This window comes from Lipotes vexillifer, unplaced genomic scaffold (assembly GCF_000442215.2).
Source record: "Lipotes vexillifer unplaced genomic scaffold, Lipotes_vexillifer_v1.1 scaffold440, whole genome shotgun sequence".
In the NCBI taxonomy this organism is placed as follows: Eukaryota; Metazoa; Chordata; class Mammalia; order Artiodactyla; family Lipotidae; genus Lipotes; species Lipotes vexillifer.
The window spans coordinates 829733-854039 of NW_006778543.1; the positions used below are offsets into that span (position 1 = coordinate 829733).

Sequence of the window (24307 nt, forward strand, 5' to 3'; positions counted from 1 at the left end):
CCCCGTCTAGTAGGAAAAAAGACAAAATGAAAAATCAAGAGATGTGTTAACCAAAAAACATGTGCCTGAAAAAGTAGGAGAAGGTAATTTACATTTATTTGCATAATGCCAATGATGTACTTGCTATCTTAATAGATCTTCACTGTGAACACAATAGAGACAAATGCAGACATAAGTAATTGATAAAGCTCAACTATATCATCTTGAATTTGGAACTGTTGCATTTTAATAATTCTTAAATACAAGTACATTTTGATTTATTCTTTTTGTTTCCATTGTAGCTATGCTGGAAATCTGTATATTGGGATAAAGTATTTGACCATAAATTACTCTCCTTTTACTTCTTTGTATTACATAGTACGATACTCTATTTTTTTAAAATTATGTGTGAAGGCAGGTAATATTTATTATCTATAAGTTTCAGTTTAGAACAGTAACAGAAATGTTGCAAATTATTTGTTATAAATAGGAGACAATATGTTTGCTAGGGCTGAGAATCATGGCTTTATAGGTTTCAAGTCCCTTCCCACCTCAGGACCTTTGCACATGCTATTGCTGTCTTTGCCTAGAATGCCCTCTTCTGACTTTCTTTCTTACTGATATGGCAAACTCCTAAACTTTCAGGTCTCAGTTAAAACAGCACTGACTCAACAGAGTAAGTCAGAGTCCCCTCTTCCATGTTCATAGAGCAACCTACATTTTTTCATAACACATAAAAACTGAAATTAAGCTATTCATGTATTTTTTTGTTTAATATCTGTCTCTATGCTAAGTACATAAAAGGCAAGAGCTGTATCCCCGGTTTACCACTATGCTGTTCACACCCAGCACCAGGCCTGGCATGTAGTAGATGCTCAGTAAGTGCTGGTTAAATGAATGAATGAAGATTCAGAAAGATTAAGCAGCCAAGATTACACAGCTAGTATGTGGCAAGGTTAGGATCCTAACCCATATGTGATCGATGTCCCAAACTGCATTCTTTCCATCCCATCATGCTGTTTCCAGCTAAAGCAGCATCACACATAGTAAGGTAAAAACGGTTTCTCTTCTAAAATATCAGAAGTGAAACAAGATTAAATTACTTTGTTCCAGGTTTCCCCCTATTTGTCCCCAGGCTGAGATACTGTAATAAAAGTATAACTTCTATACATGCATCTCAAATTGCCAGATCCATGACCAATTTCCCTATAGTTTACTGTCCTACTGGGCCTATGCTAAAATCTAGAAGAATTGTCAAGTGCCAAAATATATAACCATAAAAAATGTTTTTATCAGGGACTTCCCTCATGTTCCAGTGGTTAAGAATCCACCTGCCAATGCAGGGGACACAGGTTTGAGCTCTGGTCCGGGAAGATTCCCACATGCCGTGGAGCAACTAAGCCCACGAGCCACAACTACTGAGCCCACGTGCCACAACTACTGAAGTCTGTGCGCCTAGAGCCTGTGCTCCGCAACAAGAGAAGCCACTGCAATGAGAAGCCCGCGCACCACAACGAAGAGTAGCCCCTACTCGCCGCAACTAGAGAAAGCCCACGTCCAGCAACGAAGACCCAACGCAGCCAAAAATAATAAAATTTTTAAAAAGTGTCTTTATCATGTTCATAGGTACCCAAAACAGGTCACCTGACTTCTCAAAGCTGGTCATCTGCCGGGTCACGGATGCCCCAAGGCTATCCAAACACAGCAAAACAGAGTGCATTAAGAAGCTTGCAGGGCTTCCCTGGTGGCACAGTGGTTGAGAGTCCGCCTGCAGATGCAGGGCACACAGGTTCGTGACCCAGTCCGGGAAGATCCCACATGCCGCGGAGCGGCTGGGCCCGTGAGCCATGGCTGCTGAGCCTGCGCATCCGGAGCCTGTGCTCCGCAACGGGAGAGGCCATAACAGTGAGAGGCCCGCGTACCGCAAAAAAAAAAAAAAAAAAAAAAAAAAAAAAGAAGCTTGCAAATAGTACAACTATTACCCACTAAAACACTCTGGTTGGTCTAGCAGTTCACATGCTATGAACTGTGGATATTAGGAGCCATAATGAAACAGGGTTCACCAAACCCTGCACAGTGCTGGCCTCCTCTGTGAAACCCCCGCCAAGCAATGAATTTAAAGGTGACAACAGGGCAGAGGTGAGCATGCACAGATATTCTGGAATCATACACATCTGGATTTGAATTCTGGTCCCCTGCTGTTCAGCTGTGTGGCCTTTGTGACAATTGACCATCTGGCTGAGCCTCAGTTTCCTCACCTAAAAATGGAGCTAATACGGATCTCATAAAAGTTTTATGAACATTAATAATATACTAAGCAACTGCTGGTTTATTAAGTAATTGCTTAATAAATGATAGCACCATTTCTTATCAAAGGCCACAGTGCTGTTTTCCTCTAAATTCCGACAGCATGTACTTTCCATATAACTTGCTTAGCAGTTGCCATCTCCCTACTTGTACATTTAGTAATATATCATATTCTTTCCTTATCCAAACCGTGTCTTCTATTTTATCCAAATGAGATTGTATATATGGGACCGAGCACAATATTGCCAGATGCATTTGGCGCCTAACATAACAAGCAAAAGCCATAAATCATAGTATTATCTCACACACTGCCCAGCCAACAGCCTTACATAAACCTTAAATTTCATAAATATTTGTTGATTTATTATAGAAAATAAACCAGCTATGAATTCCAGCTGTTATGGATATACAATGTAAACATGAAAATCTTTAGTTGGATGGTTCCTCTGATCCAGTATATTTTGGAGAATCATGGAAACTGAAGGAGTTGCATGAAGACTGAAATTAGGACAATTTCCCAGTTCTTTTCAGATAAATAAGTAAACTGAATTTTGCGGACTCTAGACCAACTAAGCTACTGTTGTCTGGGTTCATAGATGGTTCAAGATATCAGTGTGGATAATGAACATTTAAATAAATGGAAAAAGGAAATAAACAGATTGGTCATCTGGGAATGACATGCAGAGATCACAATTAGAAATTGAGTTGTCAAGAGGATCTCATTAGAATCACACAAGGCTAATTGGAGAGTGAGTTAAGGTCAATAGTTAGGACTCAATTGTCACAGTTCAGGGAACAACAGAGAAACCTCAGAGCTGATCCCACCCATTTTTCTAAATTTTGGAAGCCAGGCTACAGAGCCATTTACCTGAAGATGGTGCAGAGTTTAATGGGGAAAGGCAGCAAAAATGTAGCCTAGTCCATGGAGGAATCGCTTTTCTTTGACATAAGTTAACAGTGAGGAGAGAAAGCAGGCGCATCACATTTTGCTTCTGTGATGCAAGTGGAACCCCTTCAATTCTGGGTGCCAATAATCAGCCAAGTCTCAGCTGGAGTTTAAGCTTTGGAGGAACAATGTGAGCTGCAGGATCTCTTTGAATCATTAAACTCTGAGGATTCTCTTTCTATTACAACCTATGGGAGAAGATAGTTAAGAGACTGTTCCACACAATCTTATGAAAAATACTTTAAGTTAAAGGAGACAAAGGGTTAATGAGAGCGAGAAAGACAATCAGATGGAGTGAAAATACAGTCTTCTGTTAGGAAATAAGGAAAGTCGTGAATGGTCGTCTACTTCACCGAGCTGATGTGGAAGGAATATTTGCAATTTCTATTCTCTAAAAATGCATATTCTTTGGATATTTCAATGATAAGAATGGCGCTAATCAGGGGCTTCCCTGGTGGCGCTGTGGTTGAGAGTCCGCCTGCCGATGCAGGGGACGCGGGTTCGTGCCCTGGTCCGGGAAGATCCCACATGCCGCGGAGCGGCTGGGCCCGTGAGCCATGGCCGCTGAGCCTGCGCGTCCGGAGCCTGTGCTCCGCAACGGGAGAGGCCACAACAGTGAGAGGCCCACGTACCGCAAATAAAAAAAAAAAAAAAAAAAAAAAAAAGAATGGCGTTAATCAAAGATCTTGAACTAGAACAGTGTATTTCAAACTGAGGTCATAAAATCCAAAGGTGCCCCTTAGCCATTTTTTTTTAAAATTTTTATATTGGAATATAGTTGATATACAATGTTGTATTAGTTTCAGGGGCAAAGCAAAGTGACTTCGTTATACATATACATATATCTCTTCTTTTTCAGATTCTTTTCCCACATAGGTTATTACAGAGTATTGGACAGAATTCCCCATGCTGCCCCTCAGCCTTTTAACAAAAGAAAACAGGAAACAACAGTAAGGGAAAGTATTATTTCTATTTGCCTCAGTTATATAAGTTTGAATGCACACACATGCACATGCATAAAGCATAATGATGTAAAATGTATTTCTTCTTGTTCATTATGTTTTAAGAAGTTTGAAGAACTTTTGAAAAATTAGAATAGAGAGATCAGATGGAGTACTTCTGGTGAAAAATTAGCCAAATCAACAGAGGAGTCATGAATTTTTTTTTTATGAAGACTCAGCAGAAAGTGAGGTTCCCCTCAATGCTATGCCAGAGTCTCAACATCCATATTTCTTTCAGTCTTACTTTTGTAGCTTATTATTTGTCTAAGTACACCGCCTAGTAATAGTACTTATTTTTACTCATTATAATAAAGTGTCCTTTTAAAATTGTATTCTACAGTATAGTGATAATCATATTTTATACAGAAAAAAAGTCAAACTGATCTCTGGTTTTTATTTTCAGTCCTGACATTGGCTGACTTCTAGCCTCTTTGGGCCTCGATAACTTTATAAGCTTCTTTTTTATATAAAATGAGAGGGTCAGGAGAAAAGATGGCTGAAGTTTCTTCAGTTTTAAAATTCTATTGTTTTGATTTCGTGGAAAGGCAGACATTTTTCTGTATCAATCTTTTCTGGGTTTTTGGACCACAAGGCTAATATCAAAACATGAATCACTTTGCTGTATACCTGAAACTAACACAGCATATGGTAAATCAACTATACTTCAATAAATACTTTAAAAAAAAAATTATTGTTCTCCTTGCAACCGTGAATCCCAATTGCAACAGGATTGAAATACTTTGCTGGGAATGAAAAGTCCCCTGGGCGCTGGCCTATAAACCCCTACCTTAAACCCCAAAGCACACCCTCCCTGTTGGTGATCAACCAAAATCACCTTCCCTCATGCTCAGAGGGCATTTCTCACTTTCTCTTACTGTCATCCTACCTGTGTTTGTGAAATACAGGATTTTGCTTATCTACTATACTCTTCCGGAATATATACATACATGTATGTCAGAAAATTATATCACGGAAATTCATATTTCGAGGGCTGTCTGGACCACTGTTTGAGGATTCTTGGCTGACTTTTCTCTGATCTAAGCATTCAAGTGTTCTTGCAGAGCAGGAAAGGCTCAGTCTGGCAGGAACGAGGACAGGACTTCCAAAAAGAACAAAGACAACTTGTGACTTGCCGAGAGTGACTTAGGCGCTGGCTCTGTGCTCCCTGAGTCACAGTTGATCCATCACCAGCCCCATTAGAGGGTGTCCTGTTGACAGAGGTGGCCACCTTCCTGGCTGCCAGATCGTTGGTACACTGCGAGGAAATTATGTCCTTCTCTGTATCTGCTGATTTAGTACCCTGGCACAGGAAAACCCTTTAGAAAGGAAAATCAGACCTGGGTTGCAATCAAAGCAACAATTATCTGATGAGGACCTATTATTGCAAAGCAATTCAGACCTGAGCCCTGCTTTCTGCCATCATGCTGTTCATTAACATGTGATGACTGCTAAAATGGATGAGAGAGATGGTCAGAGCATCAGGTATTCAGGGGGTGGAGACATCTGTTGGTCTAGAACAATCAACAAAAACTTCATGCATGAGACAGGGGTTAAGCTGAGCCTTGAACTAAGAGTGAGATTCACATAAGGCAGGGAAAGGAAAGGACATTTCCAAAGGGGGAAGAACAAAGTGTCCAAAAGTGCAAAGGCAGAAATGCACATGGCCTGTTGGCATGGATCAAGAATAAACATGAGATATTATCTTGGTAATCTGCATTTTACATCTCAAATTTGATCAAAGAAGTATATCCTACCCATCTCATTAAAGCAATATGACTCACAAGAGCAGATAGGTACTAGTTAGCTTTTCTCCCAATCTACATTCCATAAAATTGTGTCCTAGAAAATACTTTTATTGGTTATCTCTTTTCCTATCACTTTCTTTGTGGCTGATATGTAACCCCTTTTCCCACCTGTCTTTGATCTGATCTGCTTCTGGAGTGGGAGATCTCGGCCAATTACAGAATAGGGTGAAATTCAATCGAAAGAGTCCTTTATTGTATTACACAACACTGCTAAGACCTGTAAAGGGTAGAAGAAAAGGCTAAGTAGGATCTCTGTTTGAAAGAAACTTTAGTAGGAAAGATTAAACATTGGCCCATGGAACTATTAAATAAAATACTGCCTCATGTTATAGGAAGATGAGCCACAAACAGTATTTAATTTGAAGTTTAGAACTGGCATGGTCTACATAAGCACATGTAAATCATATGTTGATATGACTCATGCCTTACCTCAAGGCTGACCGTTGCCTGGTATGGGCACTGCACAAAAAATGTACCAGACCTAGGAAGTGAGCTCTCTATTTGCCATGACACATGTGGACAAAGAATGCTGCTTGCCATATCAGCAAACAAAAGATGTGTCCATCAAGCCAGCAGCCACTACAGCCACTACCCCCAACAGTGCACCCTGAGGAGATTCAGGATGGAAAAGAATAGAATACTGGCTCTAGGTAGTTAAGGTTCGTATCAAAGGAATGATTTCAATGAGCCCAGACTCTCGCATCTTCCCATTCATAGGAAAGTGCTAAATTCATTAATTTGAGATGCCTGTTTTTCCTTAATTAACAGTTCTCTTTTGATGTTCCCACTACCTGGTTTTTGTTGCAAAACTCCTACAAATCCAGGTCCTCCTTCATCTCTTCGGAGCATCTCCTCAGACCCATCTGAGAGGCTGCATCCCAGGCTTAAGTCCTCAGTGAGTCCGCCAAATAAAACATAATTCTCAACTTTTAGGTTGTGTGCGTGTGTTTTTTTTTGTTGTTGTTTTTTTTCAGTTGACACATATGTTTGATGCTACATCTGTCCAGAAGGGGGGTATCATTTTGTAATTCCAGCTGGATGGGCATATTTTTTTAATTCATCCATACAGAGGGGACCTCTTTCTCTCATTAGCTCAAAAGCCTTTTAGAGGTGAATTGGGGTTTCTGATCCTCCTTTTGCATACAAGCAGACATGGCTCTTAATAAACGTTTTGTAGATTACTCAATTTTCTCAATATTGGGAATTAATAAACAAGAAGCTGAAGAATAGATGGAATAGAATTAATTTAGGTCCATTATTTGGAACTTTATCATTATCATTGCATAAGCACCACTGTTACACTCTTGTTTCAGCGCACTCAGTGAGAGGAGTGGTCCAGCTTACCTCGTTCTCCTGGGGTCCCTGGCACACCTGCATTTCCTGGGAAGCCTGGGGCACCTGGGGGTCCTTGTTCACCAGGGGTTCCAGGTGAGCCTGGTCTCCCAGGCTCTCCAGGAGGCCCTTGGATGGTCCGGATTGATGCTGACTGGCTGGGAATCTGGTTGAGGATGGCTGTGTACCTGGCCATATGACCTGAGACATGAAGGACAAAGAAGCATTTGATGAACTGTCACACATAGAAAGGGAGAACTGAAGGTATTATTTGTCAAGGTTCCAAACAATTCTGTTAGACACCCACCAATAGGAAGAAGCACATCCCTCTGAAATAGGTTGATTTCCAACTGAAAACTTTTTGCATTTTACTTTGGATGATATTAACAGCTGGATTGTATTCAAGTCGCATCTCATGTGTTTGGAATTCCACAGCTCACATCAGCATCTCAGTAAACATCACTGACCAGAAATCATAAATTTTATCTTCACCCCCAACATTTATCTGACCCCTAAATACTCACCCAGCTGCCCCTTTTCCCCAGCGATTTTCCACCCAAGTAATATGTCTTTTTGCCAACCCACAGAGCCTGTCCCACCCTCTTGCTCAGAAATCCCCAGACAAGTGCTCTGTTTCAACTCATTTCTTCATTGCCAAGCCTTTTTGCAGAAACCTTTACTTGGGTCCCAGATGCAGAAACTCTGAATATTTAAAAAAAAAAATCTGGCGCTCTCTCCCGGAATCCCTTAACTCAGCTGTGCCTGGAAGAATGTATTTTAATAATTAGAAGTATAGATTGAGAAAGTATTTGATACCATAATGCCCCATTTTTCAGCATCATCAGGAGATAACATTTTCCCAAAGAAGTGAACTTTCCAAATGACTGTCATTTATTCCTTTTCAAACATTCAACCCTAAATAAAGAATAGTAACCATTTTTAGAGGGATGATTTCTAAGATATAGTCAATGCATTCTTAAGCATAGGACCATGACTGTAAGTAGGATTGGCCTCCTGATGACTCAGGAGCCATTAGTAGGCATGTTCATGAATGTCTGGGTGGGATCAGACATTTCCACATCTGCTTTTTCAGCTTCCTCCTTTGATAAAAGGGCCATCCTTTATTATTGATCCTTCTCTAACTGTCATCACCTCAGCCTCACACAGCTTCCCACATAACCTTTCCTAGCATAATTCAGATCTGGACTAGAAACCAGGTAACTGAGCATGTGAGGAATTATATGCTAAATGATAATCAAGTTCTGAGGTGAAGCCTAAGGAAGGAAATAAGAAGCCCAGAGAAACGTGAAGTGGTGTGTGGGCAGATGGTTGAGGTACCAGAAATAAAGCTTCTGGGTGGGTTGGGTTTTGCTCATAGACTGCCATAAAATCTCTTCTATTTTTTTCCTCTGACAATGACATTGACAGGCAGGGCCTCCCTATTTTACAGACATGTTTCAGCTCTTGTATAACCCCTGCTGGTTTCTATTTCCTAGAAGTTATTCACAAGAATCTGAGAATTCCTGATGGGAAAAACTGGATTTTGGACTCTCAATTTTTAGGGCATGTTTCAAATAATCACATATTTATATAAGATTTTTATTCTACAGTGGAATAAGATAGCAACTATTGTGAAATCTTCCTTATATTATGGTCAGTGAGTCATATTAGGATTTAACCCTTAGGTTTCCTTAAAATCATTACCCACCCATTTACAGTGTATACTTGAAATGAGAAACTTACAAAATAATCCAAGGTACAGGTTAGCTTTGGACATATTCTACTTAATGTTGTTTCCCTTTTATAATTAACTGTATTTTCAGAGATCCTATTTTGGCATTAAACTTAAGTAGTTTCATTTAACTGATAAATTCTCTCTTTCACAACCACTAGTTTGGGCAACAGAATACAAAATGAAATAAAGTTAAAATATAGGGAGCATTACTACTACATCTGAAGATAGTAGCTTTGTATTCAGTTTGCCCTAAGATTTACGTCTTAATGAAAACTCTTCCAAGCCCCTGTAGACCTTCACTCCATGCTTTCTGCAGGATGAGATCTGGGTTTATCTACCGCAGATGGAATTTTGGACCCAGCCAATAGCACCTTCTTGGACACTTACAGGATTCCCAAACTTCCCAGGTTAAAAAAATATAACCTCAAAGCTGTTAAGGCAGCCGCTTAGGTAATGTTGGCCTTGGAGATGGTGGATGCTACAGAACCAGGGGGCTTGACAGCAGAGCCAGGCCAGAGCTGTCTGGGTTTGAGAGGAATATTTCATCTCCATGTGGCCTCAGATCTTTGTGGAACTGAACAAATGACTGGCAGAGAGAAGGGCCCACTCTAGTAACCCTCTGGTTAGATTACTGAGACAAAATATAGAGTCAATGGGCAGGGGAGAAATGCACAGATGCGTGGGTATGTAAGTGAATGAGCATGAATCAGTGACTGAAATACTGGTCTGTGGGACAGTTCAAGTTTAAAATGAAGAAATGGGACAGGTGTGAGATAAAGTGTGTTCCAGTGTAATTTTTGGCACGGAGCCCAAGTATCATGTTAAATGTTCACATGAAGCCTGTCCCCATGTGTGCATGTATGTTTGTGTGTCCGCATTTTTTTTGGTATAAATCTTAAAGAATAAAGGGAAAGGCCTTGGCCTAACCAAAAGAAATGGGTAAGAAAGAGATATGGATTTGAATCTAGGGGCTCGAAGGTAGCTTCTGATGCCTTAGTTTGGCAGCTTTCAAGTGCTGAGGACTTGAGAAAAAAATCTATCTATTTGGAGAGATGAAGAAGAAATAAAAGATTTGATATATGGGCAGTCAAGTTAAACCTATATGGGCAAACAGAGTTTTTGGACAAACAACAGAGAGGAATTTGGTCTCTGCACCATCGATGCAGAACTCTAGGGTAATATGTAATGATCACTTAGATGGGTTAGTGATGGCCATCTGTAAAGCTTATGTTTCTGCAACAAGACAAAGCTTAGTCTTTACGCTTGTGCGAAAGGCAAATTCCCATTTGGACGCGTAATAGAAAACATCTGTAACTATAACGCACTTACTTTGGATGAGCTGTTCGCACACCTGATGTGCCACTGCTCTCACCATGGCTTGAGACTGTAGGTCACCCTGGATGAGAAAAAAGCAGACTGCTGACTCTTAGCCACAAACCCAGCCGTGGCAGGACTTCCAGGATGGAAATGGGACTTGACCCATTGTTCCCAACCTGGGCTCTTTGTCTCCTAGCAACAGGTAGGATTGACCACCATGGTGCACACGGAGAAGGTGTAAGCAATCTGACACTCATGGTACAAGGTTCCTGAGAGCCTTTATGAAATTAAAAAGTTCAAGTGTTTCTGGCCCCAGATTCTAAAAAATTTAATAGTTTTGTAATAAACCTATACATATTTAATGCCTTATTTATCCTTCTTTAGAGCTTGTAAAATACAGCAATTTCTCAACCAGTGGCTTACTTAATACTAATAGCAACTCAGAGGAAAGATGTTAAATCCATCTTACAGATGAACAGAATTAAACATACTGCCCAAGTTTTCACAGAGGTAACTGGATGAGCCCAAGGTCACTGCTGTTTCTACTAGAGCCGACAGCACAATTATATGAGCAGTGGCACAATTTCTCAAAGGATATAGAAGGACCCTAAAATAAACTGATCTAAGTTTCACAGCCAGTTCTTTGATTCCATGCTGCCTTTGTCTTCCTTGGTTCCCATATTGGAAATACACAAGCCTCAATCTACCGCTTGGCATTTTGAATAGAGCTTTTACTTTTCTGAAGCCTTTTCACATCCATTATATTATGTCTTCATTAAATCCACTTTGTGAGTTAGATGAGTTTGATTCTCCCCATTTTAGCCTGAAAGAAATGGCCTAAGGTCATCTAGCTGGATAGTAGCAGATCTGCAACTAGAAGCCAGCACTCCTGACTTCTAGCCACAGGGTGGTTTTCACTTGAAAATGTGCTCACAGCCAAGCGAGTTGAGGAGAGGGGGAAGAGGAGTGGTATTAGAGCAATGAGTAATCATGAGAGTAAACGGTTATCCTTTATCAGGCTTATGCAACAAAAGGTGTGTGGTCAGCTGCGGCTGGTCAACACTCCAGAGGATACTTACTCTTTCTCCTCTTTCTCCCTTTGCTCCAGGGACGCCCTGTAAAAATTTAAATTGTCAAGTTACTTGTGACACTGCACTCAGCCAGGCATGACAGTGTATCTTTTCTTATTGTATCAACATTTTTTATTAGCTCTCATAATTCTACAGCAAAAATAGATACACAGCAACAGGGTTAAACAAACAGCAACCTGTAATCTCATCAAGCAGAGATAGCTGTTTTAAACATTTTACTCCTCCAGCCTTTGAATGCACAGACACAATATGTTTGAATACAAAATTGGGATCATGCAGCAATACTGCTTTGTAACATAGTGTCACTGAATAAGTCATTCACATCTTTTCGCACAAAACACCACCCTCTGAATTGTACTTTACTGATGCTGCATAATTGATTTCACAAATCTCTGCTGAAAAGATAAACTGTTTTAATTTTTGAAAGAATATCTCTCACAGAAAGGAAAAGATCTTCCAACTTACTTACATCTTCAAGTAAAAGATGAAACCTGTGAAATCCCACATCCTCACTCTGCTTTCCATCCAGAATAACAGCAAACAATTCTTTCTCCCTGAGTCTCCCTGATAATACGAGCTCGTATTAACACGAATTGTCAGCTGAATCATTATTTTGTTTTGTGGCTTAGCTACTCTTTGATCCACAGGAAACTTTACCATATCTGTAAAAACTTTTACTGATAAAACAATGGCGTTTTTAGTGTTTCTGCAATGAAATTACATGTATAATGCAAAACATGTGTCTTCGGAAGAATTTCATCTTTTTGTTTCAACTCCAAGGCAGCGTAATAGATTTACTGAACAACATTTTATACTCTCTATCAAAAGGATAGTGAGTGCCATTTATAGATGGAATTTGCCACATTGTCAGACTGTTCCCAGTTATTACTATAATCTCAACAGGTCCCAAATCAAACTCACATCGTCTCCAAAATCTCTACTCAGTTAGTCATCCAAATTCAAAATTCTGGGTTCACCCCATGGTGTGCAGGTAAACTGGCTTTCTGGAAAAATGAAATGCCCTCACTTGTACTGTTTGCTGTTTTCAGAGGTGTAAATGCTTGTACTATGGCTGATTTCAAGTGACAAATGTGCTGTCACTGAAGATGGAGTTTCAAAGGGAAGAGAAGCACAAAATCTACGCTCCCAAGCATGTACAAGCCAGTCCAAGCCCACCACTGGTTATATCTTTTACCCTTCCTTCCCTTGCCTCGTTTTTTTTTTGAATTTTATTTTATTTATTTTTTTATGCAGCAGGTTCTTATTAGTTATCCATTTTATACATATTAGTGTATATACGTCAATCCCAGTCTCCCAATTCATCACACCACCACCACCCCTGCCACTTTCGCCCCTTGGTGTCCACACGTTTATTCTGTACATCTGTGTCTCAATTTCTGCCCTGCAAACCAGTTAATCTGTACCATTTTTCTAGGTTTCACATACATGCGTTAATATACGATATTTGATTTTCTCTTTCTGACTTACTTCACTCTGTATGACAGTCTGCAGATCCATCCACATCTCTACAAATGACCCAATTTCGTTCCTTTTTATGGCTGGGTAATATTCCATTATATATATGTACCACACCTTCTTTATCCATTCGTCTGTCGATGGGCATTTAGGTTGCTTCCATGACCTGGCTATTGTAAATAGTGCTGCAATGAACATTGGGGTGTGTGTGTCTTTTTGAAATATGGTTTTCTCTGGGTACATGTCCAGTAGTGGGATTCCTGGGTTGTGTGGTAGTTCTATTTTTAGTTTTTAAAGGAACCTCCATGCTCTTCTCCATAGTGGCTGCATCAGTTTACATTCCCACCAACAGTGCAAGAGGGTTCCCTTTTCTCCACACCCTCTCCAGCATTTGCTGTTTGTAGATTTTCTGATGATGGCCATTCTAACTGGCGTGAGGTGATACCTCATTGTAGTTTTGATTTGCATTTCTCTAATGATTAGCGATGTTGAGCAGCTTTTCATGTGCTTCTTGCCCATCTGTATGTCCTCTTTGGAGAAATGTCTGTTTAGGTCTTCTGCCCATTTTTGGATTGGGTTTTTTGTTATTTAGATATTGAGCTGCATGAGCTGTTTATATATTTTGGAGATTAATCCTTTGTCCATTGATTCGTTTGCAAGTATTTTCTCCCATTTTGAGGGTTGTCTTTTCGTCTTGTTTGTAGTTTCCTTTGCTTTGCAAAAGCTTTTAAGTTTCCTTAGGCCCCATTTGTTTATTTTTGTTTTTATTTCCATTACTCTGGGAGGTGGATGAAAAAGATCTTGCTGTGATTTATGTCAAAGAGTGTTCTTCCTATGTTTTCCTCTAAGAGTTTTATAGTGTCAGGTCTTACATTTAGGTCTCTAATCCATTTTGAGTTTATTTTTGTGTTAGGGAGTGTTCTAATCTCATTCTTTTCCATGTAGCTGTCCAGTTTTCCCAGCACCACTTATTGAAGAGACTGTCTTTTTCCCATTGTATATCCTTGCCTCCTTTGTCATAGATTAGTTGACCATAGGTGCGTGGATTTATCTCTGGGCTTTCTATCCTGTGCCATTGATCTATGTTTCTGTTTTTGTGCCAGTACCATATTGTCTTGATTACTGAAGCTTTGTAGTATAGTCTGAAGTCAGAGAGTCTGATTCCTCCAGCTCCGTTTTTTTTCCCTCAAGACTGCTGTGGCTATTTGGGGTCTTTTTTGTCTCCACACAAATTTTAAGGTTTTTTTTGTTCTAGTTCTATAAAAAAAAAAATGCCATTGGAAATTTGATAGGGATTGCATTGAATCTATAGATTGTTTTGGGTAGTATAGTCATTTTCACAATATTGATTCTTCCAATCCAAGAACATGGTATATCTCTCCATCTGTTTGTGTCATCTTTGATTTCTTTCATCAGTGCCTTATAGTTTTCTGCATACAGGTCTTTTGTCTCACTAGGTAGGTTTATTCCTAGGTATTTTATTCTTTTTGTTGCAGTGGTAAATTGGAGTGTTTCCTTAATTTCTCATTCAGATTTTTCATCATTAGTGTATAGGAATGCAAGAGATTTCTGTGCATTAATTTTGTAGCCTGCAACTTTACCAAATACATTGATTAGCTCTAGTAGTTTTCTGGTAGCATCTTTAGGATTCTCTATGTATAGTATCATGTCATCTGCAAACAGTGACAGCTTTACTTCTTCTTTTCCAATTCGGATTTCTTCTATTTCTTTTTCTTCTCTAATTGCCATGGGTAGGACTTCCAAAACTACGATGAATAATGGTGGTGATAGTGGACATACTAGGCTTATTCCTGATCTTAGAGGAAACGGTTTCAGTTTTTCACCATTGAGAATGAAGTTTGCTGTGGGTTTGTCATATATGGCCTTTATTATATTGAGGTAGGTTCCCTCTATGCCCACTTTCTGGAGAGTTGTTTTATCATACATAGGTGTTGAATTTTGTCAAAAGCTTTTTCTGCAAGTATTGAGATGATTTTTTCTTCTTCAATTTGTTAATATGGTTTAGCACACTGATTGATTTGCATATATTGAAGAATCCTTGCATCGCTGGGATAAATCCCACTTGATCATGGTGTATGACCCATTTAAGGTATTGTTGGATTCTGTTTGCTAGTATTTTGTTGAGGATTTTTGCATCTCTATTCATCAGTGATATTGGTCTGTAATATTCTTTCATTGTAGTATCTTTGTCTGGCATTGGAATCAGGGTTATGGTGGCCCCATAGAATGAGTTTGGGAGTGTTCCTTCCTCTGTAATTTTTTGGAAGAGTTTGAGAAGGATGGGCGCTAGCTCTTCTCTAAATGTTTGATAGAATTCACCTGTGAAGCCATCTGGTCTTGGACTTCTGTTTGTGGAACATTTTTAATCACAGTTTCAATTTCATTACTTGTGATTAATCTGTTCATATTTTCTATTTCTTCCTGTTTCAGTCTTAGAAGGTTATACCTTTCTAAGAATTTGTCCATTTCTTCCAGGTTGTCCATTTTATTGGCATAGACTTGCTTGTAGTAATCTCTTAGGATGCTTTGTATTTCTGCGGTGTCTGTTGTAACTTCTCCTTTTTCATTTCTAATTTTATTGATTTGAGTCCTCTCCCTCTTTTTCTTGATGAGTCTGGCTAATAGTGTAAGAATGTTGTTTATTTTCTCAAAGAAACAGCTTTTGGTTTTATTGATCTTTGCTACTGTCTTCTTTGTTTCTATTTCATTTATTTCTGTTCTGATCTTTATGATTTCTTTCCTTCTGCTAATTTTGGTTTTGTTTCTTCTTCTTTCTCCAGTTCCTTTAGGTGTTAGGTTAGGTTGTTTATTTGAGATGTCTGTGGTTTCTTGAGGCAGGATTGTATTGCTATAAACTTCCTTCTTAGAACTGCTTTTGCTGTATCCCATAGGATATTTTTTATCATCTTTATTAGAGTATAATTGCTTTACAATGGTGTGTCAGTTTCAGCTTTAAAACAAAGTGAATCAGTTATACATATACATATGTCCACATATCTATTTCCTCTTGCATCTCCCTCCCTCCCACCCTCCCTGTCCCACCCCTCAAGGTGGTCACAAAGCACTGAGCTGATCACCCTGTGCTATGTGCCTGCTCCCCACTAGCTATCTATTTTACGTTTGGTAGTGTGTATATGTCCATGCCACCCTCTCTCTTTGTCCCAGCTTACCCTTCCCCCTCCTCATATCCTCAAGTCCCTTCTCTAGTAGGTGTGCATCTTTATTCCTGTCTTGCCCCTAGGTTCTTCTGACCATTTTCTTTTTTTTGTTTTTACATTCCATATATATGTGTTAACATACGGTATTTGTTTTTCTCTTTCTGACTTACTTCACTCTGTATGACAGTCTCTAGGTCCATCGACCTCACTACAATAACTCAGTTTCATTTCTTTTTCTGGCTGAGTAATATTCCATTGTATATATGTGCCACATCTTCTTTATCCATTCATCTGTGGATGGACACATGGGTTGCTTCCATGTTGTGGCTATTGTAAATAGAGGTACAATGAACAATTTGGTACATGACTCTTTATGAATTATGGTTTTCTCAGGGTATATGCCCAGTACTGGGATTGCTGGGTCATATGGTATTTCTAGTTTTAGATTTTTAAGGAACCTCCATACTGTTCTCCATAGTGGCTGTATCAACTTACATTCCCACCAACAATGCAAGAGGGTTCCCTTTTCTCCACAACCTCTCCAGCATTTATTGTTTGTAGATTTTTTGATGATGGCCATTCTGACTGGTGTTAGATGATATCTCATTTTAGTTTTTATTTGCATTTCTCTAGTGATTAATGATGTTGAACATTCTTTCATGTGTTTGTTTGCAATCTGTATATCTTCTTTGGAGAAATGTCTGTTTAGGTCTTCTGCCCATTTTTGGATTGGGTTGTTTGTTTATTTGATATTGAGCTGCATGAGTTGCTTGTATGTTTTGGAGATTAATCCTTTGTCAGTTGCTTCATTTGCAAATATTTTCTCCCATTCTGAGGGTTGTCTGTTCGTCTTATTTATTGTTTCCTTTGCTGTGCAAAAGCCTTTAAGTTTCATTAGGTCCCATTTTTTATTTTTGTTTTTATTTCCATTTCTCTAGGAGGTGGATCAAAAGGATCTTGCTGTGATTTATGTCACAGAGTCTTCTGCCTATGTTTTCCTCTAAGAGTTTGATGGTGTCTGGCCTTACATTTAGGTCTTTAATCCATTTTGAGGTTATTTTTGTGTATGGTGTTAGGGAGTTTTATAATTTCATTCTTTTACATGTAGCTGTCCAGTTTTCCAGCACCACTTACTGAAGAGGCTGTGTTTTCTCCACTGTATATTCTTGCCTCCTTTATCAAAAATAAGGTGACCAAAAGTGCGTGGGTTTATCTCTGGGCTTTCTCTCCTGTTCCATTGATCTATATTTATGTTTTTTTCCAGTACCATACTGTCTTGATTACTGTAGCTTTGTAGCAGAGTCTGAAGTCAGGGAGCCTGATTCTTCCAGCTCTGTTTTTCTTTCTCAAGCTTGTTTTGGCTATTCGGAGTCTTCTGTACTTCCATACAAATTGAGAAATTTTTTGTTCTAGTTTTGAGAAAAATGCCATTGGTAGTTTGATAGGGATTACATGGAATTTGTAGAATGCTTTGGGTAGTAGAGTCATTTTCACAATGTTAATTCTTCTGACCCAAGAACATGGTATATCTCTCCATCTATTTGTATCATCTTTAATTTCTTTCATCAGTGCCTTATAATTTTCTGCATACAGCTCTTTTGTTTCCTTAGGTAGGTTTATTCCTAGACACTTTATTCTTTTGTTTCAATGGTAAATGGGAGGATTTTCTTAATTTCACTTTCAGATTTTTCATCATTAGTGTATAGGGATGCAAGAGATTTCTGTGCATTAATTTTGTATCCTGCTACTTTACCATATTTGTTGATTAGCTCTAGTAGTTTTCTGGTAGCATCTTTAGGATTCTCTGTGTATAGTATCATGTCATCTGCAAACAGTGACAGCTTTACTTCTTCTTTCCCGATTTGTATTCCTTTTATTTCTTTTTCTTCTCTGATTGCTGTGGCTAAAACTTCCAAAACTATGTTGAATAATAGTGGTGAGAGTGGACAACCTTGTCTTGTTCCTGATCTTAGTGGAAATGGTTTCAGTTTATCACCATTGAGGATGATGTTGCCTGTGGGTTTGTCATATATGGCCTTTATTATGTTGAGGAATGTTCCCTCTATGCCTACTTTCTGGAGGGTTTTTATCATAAATGGGTGTTAAATTTTGTCGAAAGCTTTCTCTGCATCTACTGAGTTGATCATATGGCTTTTCTCCTTCAATTTGTCAATATGGTGTATCATGTTGATTGATTTGCGTATATTGAAGAATCCTTGCATTCCTGGGATAGACCCCACTTGATCATAATGTATGATCCTTTTAATGTGCCATTGGATTCTGTTTGCTAGTATTTTGTTGAGGATTTTTGCAGCTATATTCATCAGTGATATTGGCCTCTAGTTTTCTTTCTTTGTGACATCTTTGTCCGGTTTTGGTATCAGAGTGATGGTGACCTCATAGAATGAGTTTGGGAGTGTTCCTCCCTCTGCCATATTTTGGAAGAATTTGAGAAGGATAGGTGTTACCTCTTGTCTAAATGTTTGATAGATTTCATCTGTGAAGCCATGAGGTCCTGGGCTTTTGTTTGTTGGAAGACTTTTAATCACTGTTTCAATTTCGGTGCTTGTGATTGGTCTGTTCATATTTTCTATTTCTTCCTGGTTCAGTCTCAGAAGGTTGTGCTTTTCTAAGAATTTGTCCATTTCTTCCAGGTTGTCCATTTTATCGGCATAGAGTTGCTTGTAGTCATCTCTCAGGACCCTTTGTATTTCTGCCGTGTCAGCTGTCACTTCTCCTGTTTCATTTCTAATTCTGTTGATGTGAGTCTTCTCCCTTTTTTTCCTGATGAGTCTGGCTCATGGTTTATCAATTTTGTTTATCTTCTCAAAGAGCCAGCTTTTATTTTTATTGATCTTTGCTATCATTTCCTTCATTTCTTTTTCATTTATTTCTGAGCTGATCTTTATGATTTCTTTCCATCTCCTAATGTTGAGGTTTTTTTGTTCTTCTTTCTCTAATTGCTTTAGGTGTCACGTTAGGTTATTTATTTGAGATGTTTCTTGTTTCTTAAGGTAAGCTTGTATAGCTATAAACTTCCCTCTTAGAACTGCTTTTGCTGCATCCCATAGGTTTTGGGTCATTGTGATTTGTTTCTAGGTATTTTTTGATTTCCTCTTTGATTTCTTCAGTGATCTCTTGGTTATTAGGTAGTGTGCTGTTTAGCTTCCATGTGTTTGTATCTCTTACAGATACAAACACATTTTCCTGTAATTGATATCTAGTCTCATAGCATTGTGGTTGGAAAAGATACTTGATATGATTTCAGTTTTCTTAAAATTACCAAGGCTTGATTTGTCACCCACGATATGATCTATCCTGGAGAATGTTCCATGAGCCCTTGAGAAAAAAGTACATTCTGCTGTTTTTGGATGGAATGTCCTATAAATATCAGCTAAGTCCATCTTGTTTTATGTATCATTTAACACTTCTGTTTCCTTATTTATTTTCATTTTGGATGATCTGTCCATTGGTGAAAGTGAGGTGTTTAAGTCCCCTACTATTATTGTGTTACTGTCAATTTCCCCTTTTATGGCTGTTAGTATTTGCCGTATGCACTGAGGGGTTCCTGGGTTGGGTGCATGAATATTTACAATTGTTATATCTTCTTCTTGGATTGATCTCTTGATCATTATGTAGTGTTCTTCTTTGTCTCTTGTAATAGTCTTTATTTTATAGTCTATTTTGTCTGATAAAAGAATTGCTACTGCAGCTTTCTTTTGATTTCCGTTTGCATGGAATATCTTTTTCCCTCCTTTCACTTTCAGTCTGTATGTGTCCCTAGGTCGGAAGTGGGTCTCTTGTAGACAGCATATATATGGGTCTTGTTTTTGTATCCATTCAGTGAGTCTGTGTTTTTTGGTTGGAGCATTTAAGCCATTCACATTTAAGGTAATTATTGATATGTATGTTCCTATTACCATTTTCTTAATTGTTTGGGGTTTGTCTTTGTAGGTCCTTTTCTTCTCTTGTGTTTCCCACTTAGAGAAGTTCCTTTAGCATTTGTTGTAGAGCTGGTTTGGTGGTGCTGAATTCGCTTAGCTTTTATTTATCTGTAAAGCTTTTGATTTCTCCATCGAATCTGAATGAGATCCTTGCCCGCTCTTGGTTGTAGGTTCTTCCCTTTCATCACTTTAAATATGTCATGCCACTCCCTTCTGGCTTATAGAGTTTCTTTTGAGAAATTAGCTGTTAACCTTATGGGAGTTCCCTTGTATGTTATTTGTCATTTTCCCCTTTCTGCTTTCAATAATTTTTGTCTTTAATCTTTTTTTCTTTGTCTTTAATTTTTGTGTATTTGATTACTATGTGTCTTGGCATGTTTCTCCTTGGGTTTATCCTGCCTAGGACTCTCTGCGCTTCCTGGACTTGGGTGGCTATTTCCTTTCCCATGTTAGGGAAGTTTTCGTCTATAATCTCTTCAAATATTTTCTTGGGTCCTTTCTCTCTCTCTCTTCTCCTTCTGGGACCCCTATAATACGAATGTTGGTGCATTTAATATTGTCTCAGAGGTCTCTTAGGCTGTCTTCATTTCTTTTCATTCTTTTTTCTTTATTCTGTTCTGCAGCAATGAAGTCCACCATTCTGTCTTCCAGGTCACTTATCCGTTCTTCTGCCTCAGTTATTCTGGTATTGATTTCTTCTAGTGTATTTTTCATTTCAGTTATTGTATTGTTCATCTCTGTTTGTTCTTTAATTCTTCTAGGTGTTTGTTAAACATTTCTTGCATCTTCTCTATCTTTGCCTCCATTCTTTTTCCAAAGTCCTGGATCATCTTCACTATCATTATTCTGAATTCTTTTTCTGGAAGGTTGCCTATCTCCACTTCATTTAGTTGTTTTTCTGGGGTTTTGTCTTGTTCCTTCATCTGGTACATAGCCCTCTGCCTTTTCATCTTGTCTATCTTTCTGTGAATGTCCCTTCCCTTGCCTCTTGCATGTCTATTACACACACGTACATGCACACTTTTTGCATTGCAATTCCTCTTATATCTATCTCTTCCGCTCCATCACCGAGGTGCTACCCTAACCATCTCACACCAGTGCATTTGCGACTTCCTTCTAGCTGGCTTCTCTGACTAAAAACCCTCCCTTCCAGTTCATCCTCTACACAACCACTAGTCTCATCCTCCTCAGATACTACCAGCATACAACTTAGAAAGTTCAGTGACTGTTGATTGATGGCAGCTCTTCCTCTATTCAGAAATCACTCAGTGATTCTTAGACATCCATGTGACAAAGTCAAAGTCCTTGAATTCAATGTCTCGTTATTTAGCCACATCTTTCCCATCTCCTGCTCATCAAAATTACAACTTCTCATTCTCACAGACCTGGTCTAGTCAGTGTATAAAAACATTTGAAATGTGAGAAAGGTATTAAGCGTATACCTTATAAATTAGGTATCAAAAATAGGAATATTCTAATGCAATACTTAGTTCAAGTATCACCTATCTGACACTAAATTTTTATTGTAGTATAGCTACAAGTCATTGCATGGATTTCTCTTCTCTCTGTGTAGATGGTAAGACCTTTAATACTGGGGACCATAACTTATATTACTTTATGTTTCCAAAACCACCTAGCCCATTTTTTGCATAAAAGAGTCATTCGAACATTCAACTAAGTCCAATATTAAATTTAAATATTTATTATAAATCTAGGACTGCTGCCTACTTCCTTTGCAAGCATTTGACACAAAGCAAAAACAAAAATCAGCAAACAAAAATAAGTAATTCTTTCACATTTTTTGTGTGTGTGTGTGGTACGCGGGCCTCTCACTGCTGTGGCCTCTCCCATCGCAGAGCACAGGCTCCGGACGTGCAGGCCCATCGGCCATGGCTCACAGGCCCAGCCACTCCACAGCACGTGGGATCCTCCTGGACTGGGGCACGAACCCGCAACCCCTGCATTGGCAGGCGGACTCCCAACCACTGTGCCACCAGGGAAGCCCCACATTTTTAATATATTAAGAAACTGTTTGTAAGTACTAGTAGTTTAATACTCAAGCTGATTTTACCATGTCCCAAGCACTGTCCTCGGTGTATTAACTCATTTAACTCTTATAACAGCCCTATAAAATGAACTCATTTAATCCTTGTAAGATTCCTATGAGATAAATATATTTATTCTTTATAAGAACCCTATGAGATATTACTTCCATTTTACATATAAGGGAAGTGATGTACTTAGAAGGCAAATAACTTGCCCAAGGTCACAGAGTAAGAAAATGGAAAAGCTGGGACCTGAACCCAATCAGCTAAGCTCCAGAATCTGCACTCTCCCCAGTACACACAACTGCTGCCATGAAAGAGAACACTGCTCAACAAATTTGCTAGCCAGAATCATTTTTTTCAGTGAAGATAATATTTTTCCTAATTAAATAATAGTTTAAAAAGCAAACATATATCTCCCAAACCTCACAGTAGTCATTCAGAATTAGATTTTTGTTTTGTTTCGTTTTGTTTGTTTTTTTCGAGTGACTTATCATTTTGAGTCGTTTCTTATAATCTATTTTATCTTGAATATTTTTGTTTCTGAACCAATGCATTCTTTGATATTTCCATTGCTAGCTATCATTCATTAAGTTGTCTTGTCTGAAATGCTTGAAACTTAGAAAAAGAAACTACAGGGACTTCTCTGGCGGTCCAGTGGTTAAGACTCCATGCTTCCACAGCAGGGGATGCAGGTTCGATCCCTGGTTGGGGAACTATGATCCTGCATGTCACGCTGCGCAGCCAAAAACACAAAAGAAGAAAAAAGAAAAAGAAACTACAATGCAAACTTGAGTGATAAGGTAAATGGACAGCATCAGCTGTGGGTACCTTCTGGTATATAGGGATGGATGTATTTAACTGGGCCTGAAATTCCTCAAACTCAGCCTCACAACGCTTGTCACTAAGTAGCTGCAGGACATAGCTAGGCAGTCTCCAAGAAAGATCCATTTAGTGAATATATCTGAATGGCAAGAAATTATTTTTTATTCCAACTTCTCTGACATTTTTTCTTTGATTTTTGCAAAGTAAAACAAAAACAAACTAAAAATTCCTGAGTGAGTTAAGGTTCATAACTCCACCAAAGTATGCTTTGAGGGAAAACACACATTCCCTGTACATGTAGGTGAGAAAAAGTGGCACATTTTCCTTTAATTTCAGGAACCCTTGAAATGTAAAGAAAAGAAAATACAGTAGCTACATTCATAGATTCACAGAATTTTAGTCCTGAAGGCAAGAAGAATGATCTTATGGTCCAAGCTCCAAATATTAGAGGTCTGCTAACCAAAATCGAAACATCCCTCATTAGGCTCTAAATGTCTCCCACATCTGACCCCCAATCTGTAAGAATAATCTTCTCATACTCACCTGAACATCTTCGGCCTAACTGGAAGGCAGTTATACCTTTATTCTTTCTTTTAACAAACACTTATTAAGTACCCTCTATGATACTGAGCTGGGGTCTAGGAATAAGAACATGAGTATGATAAAATTTCTGCCCTCAAGGAACTCTCCTTTTGTGGAGAGATGGACATCAATAGTTGAAATGAAGTCTCTCAGCCTGAGGACATGAGGGTGGGCTCACACAGGAAGTGCACAGTTTAAGAGAGATAATAGCCAGAAGCTCACCAGGTGGAGAAAGGAGGAGAAAGCAACCCAGACAAATGGAAGAGCATCCCCAAAAGGCAAAAAAAAAAAAGTGTGAAACAGGATGGCATATATTGGGGGAGCTTTAAATAATTTGGGGTGACAACACCAAGGGATGTTGTCATACCTCCAAGAGAAAGGATGATGCCAGATCAAGTTGGAGGGTAAAGTAAGGGCCCATCGTCAAGGGCTACGTATACGTGGCTGAATATTTGGGCCCTATCCCCTGGTGACAGGGATCCACTGAGGAGATTCAAGCCAGGAAATGACACAACATTTCTCCTGCAGTTCTTCTGCAAGGGGAGATACCATATTCTAGCTTATGCTTAAGCCTCAGGTAGGAATTATGACCGCAACAGCATTAATGCCCATTCTGTCCTGGGAAGTCAGCAGCTAAAAGCAGGGTTCATGAAAGCAAACATTTTCCTGGCACCGACTATAGGAAACACACTGCTATTTTCAGTGGGGCGGTGTGTCTTTCTTGGTCTCTTTCCCTTAGATCG

The 24307-nt window shown here is 38.9% G+C and overlaps 1 protein-coding gene across 1 annotated transcript in view; it reads right to left on the minus strand.

Annotated features, from left to right (window-relative positions):
• Positions 1 to 24307, minus strand: part of COL14A1 (collagen type XIV alpha 1 chain) — a 231472-nt gene that overhangs the window by 16332 nt on the left and 190833 nt on the right. The window contains exons 43-45 of the mRNA XM_007451664.1: positions 11502 to 11537; positions 10435 to 10501; positions 7383 to 7571 (exon numbers count right to left, since the gene is read on the minus strand). Coding sequence (XP_007451726.1) covers positions 7383 to 7571; positions 10435 to 10501; positions 11502 to 11537 — 292 coding nt within the window. The remainder of the gene's footprint in view (positions 1 to 7382; positions 7572 to 10434; positions 10502 to 11501; positions 11538 to 24307) is intronic.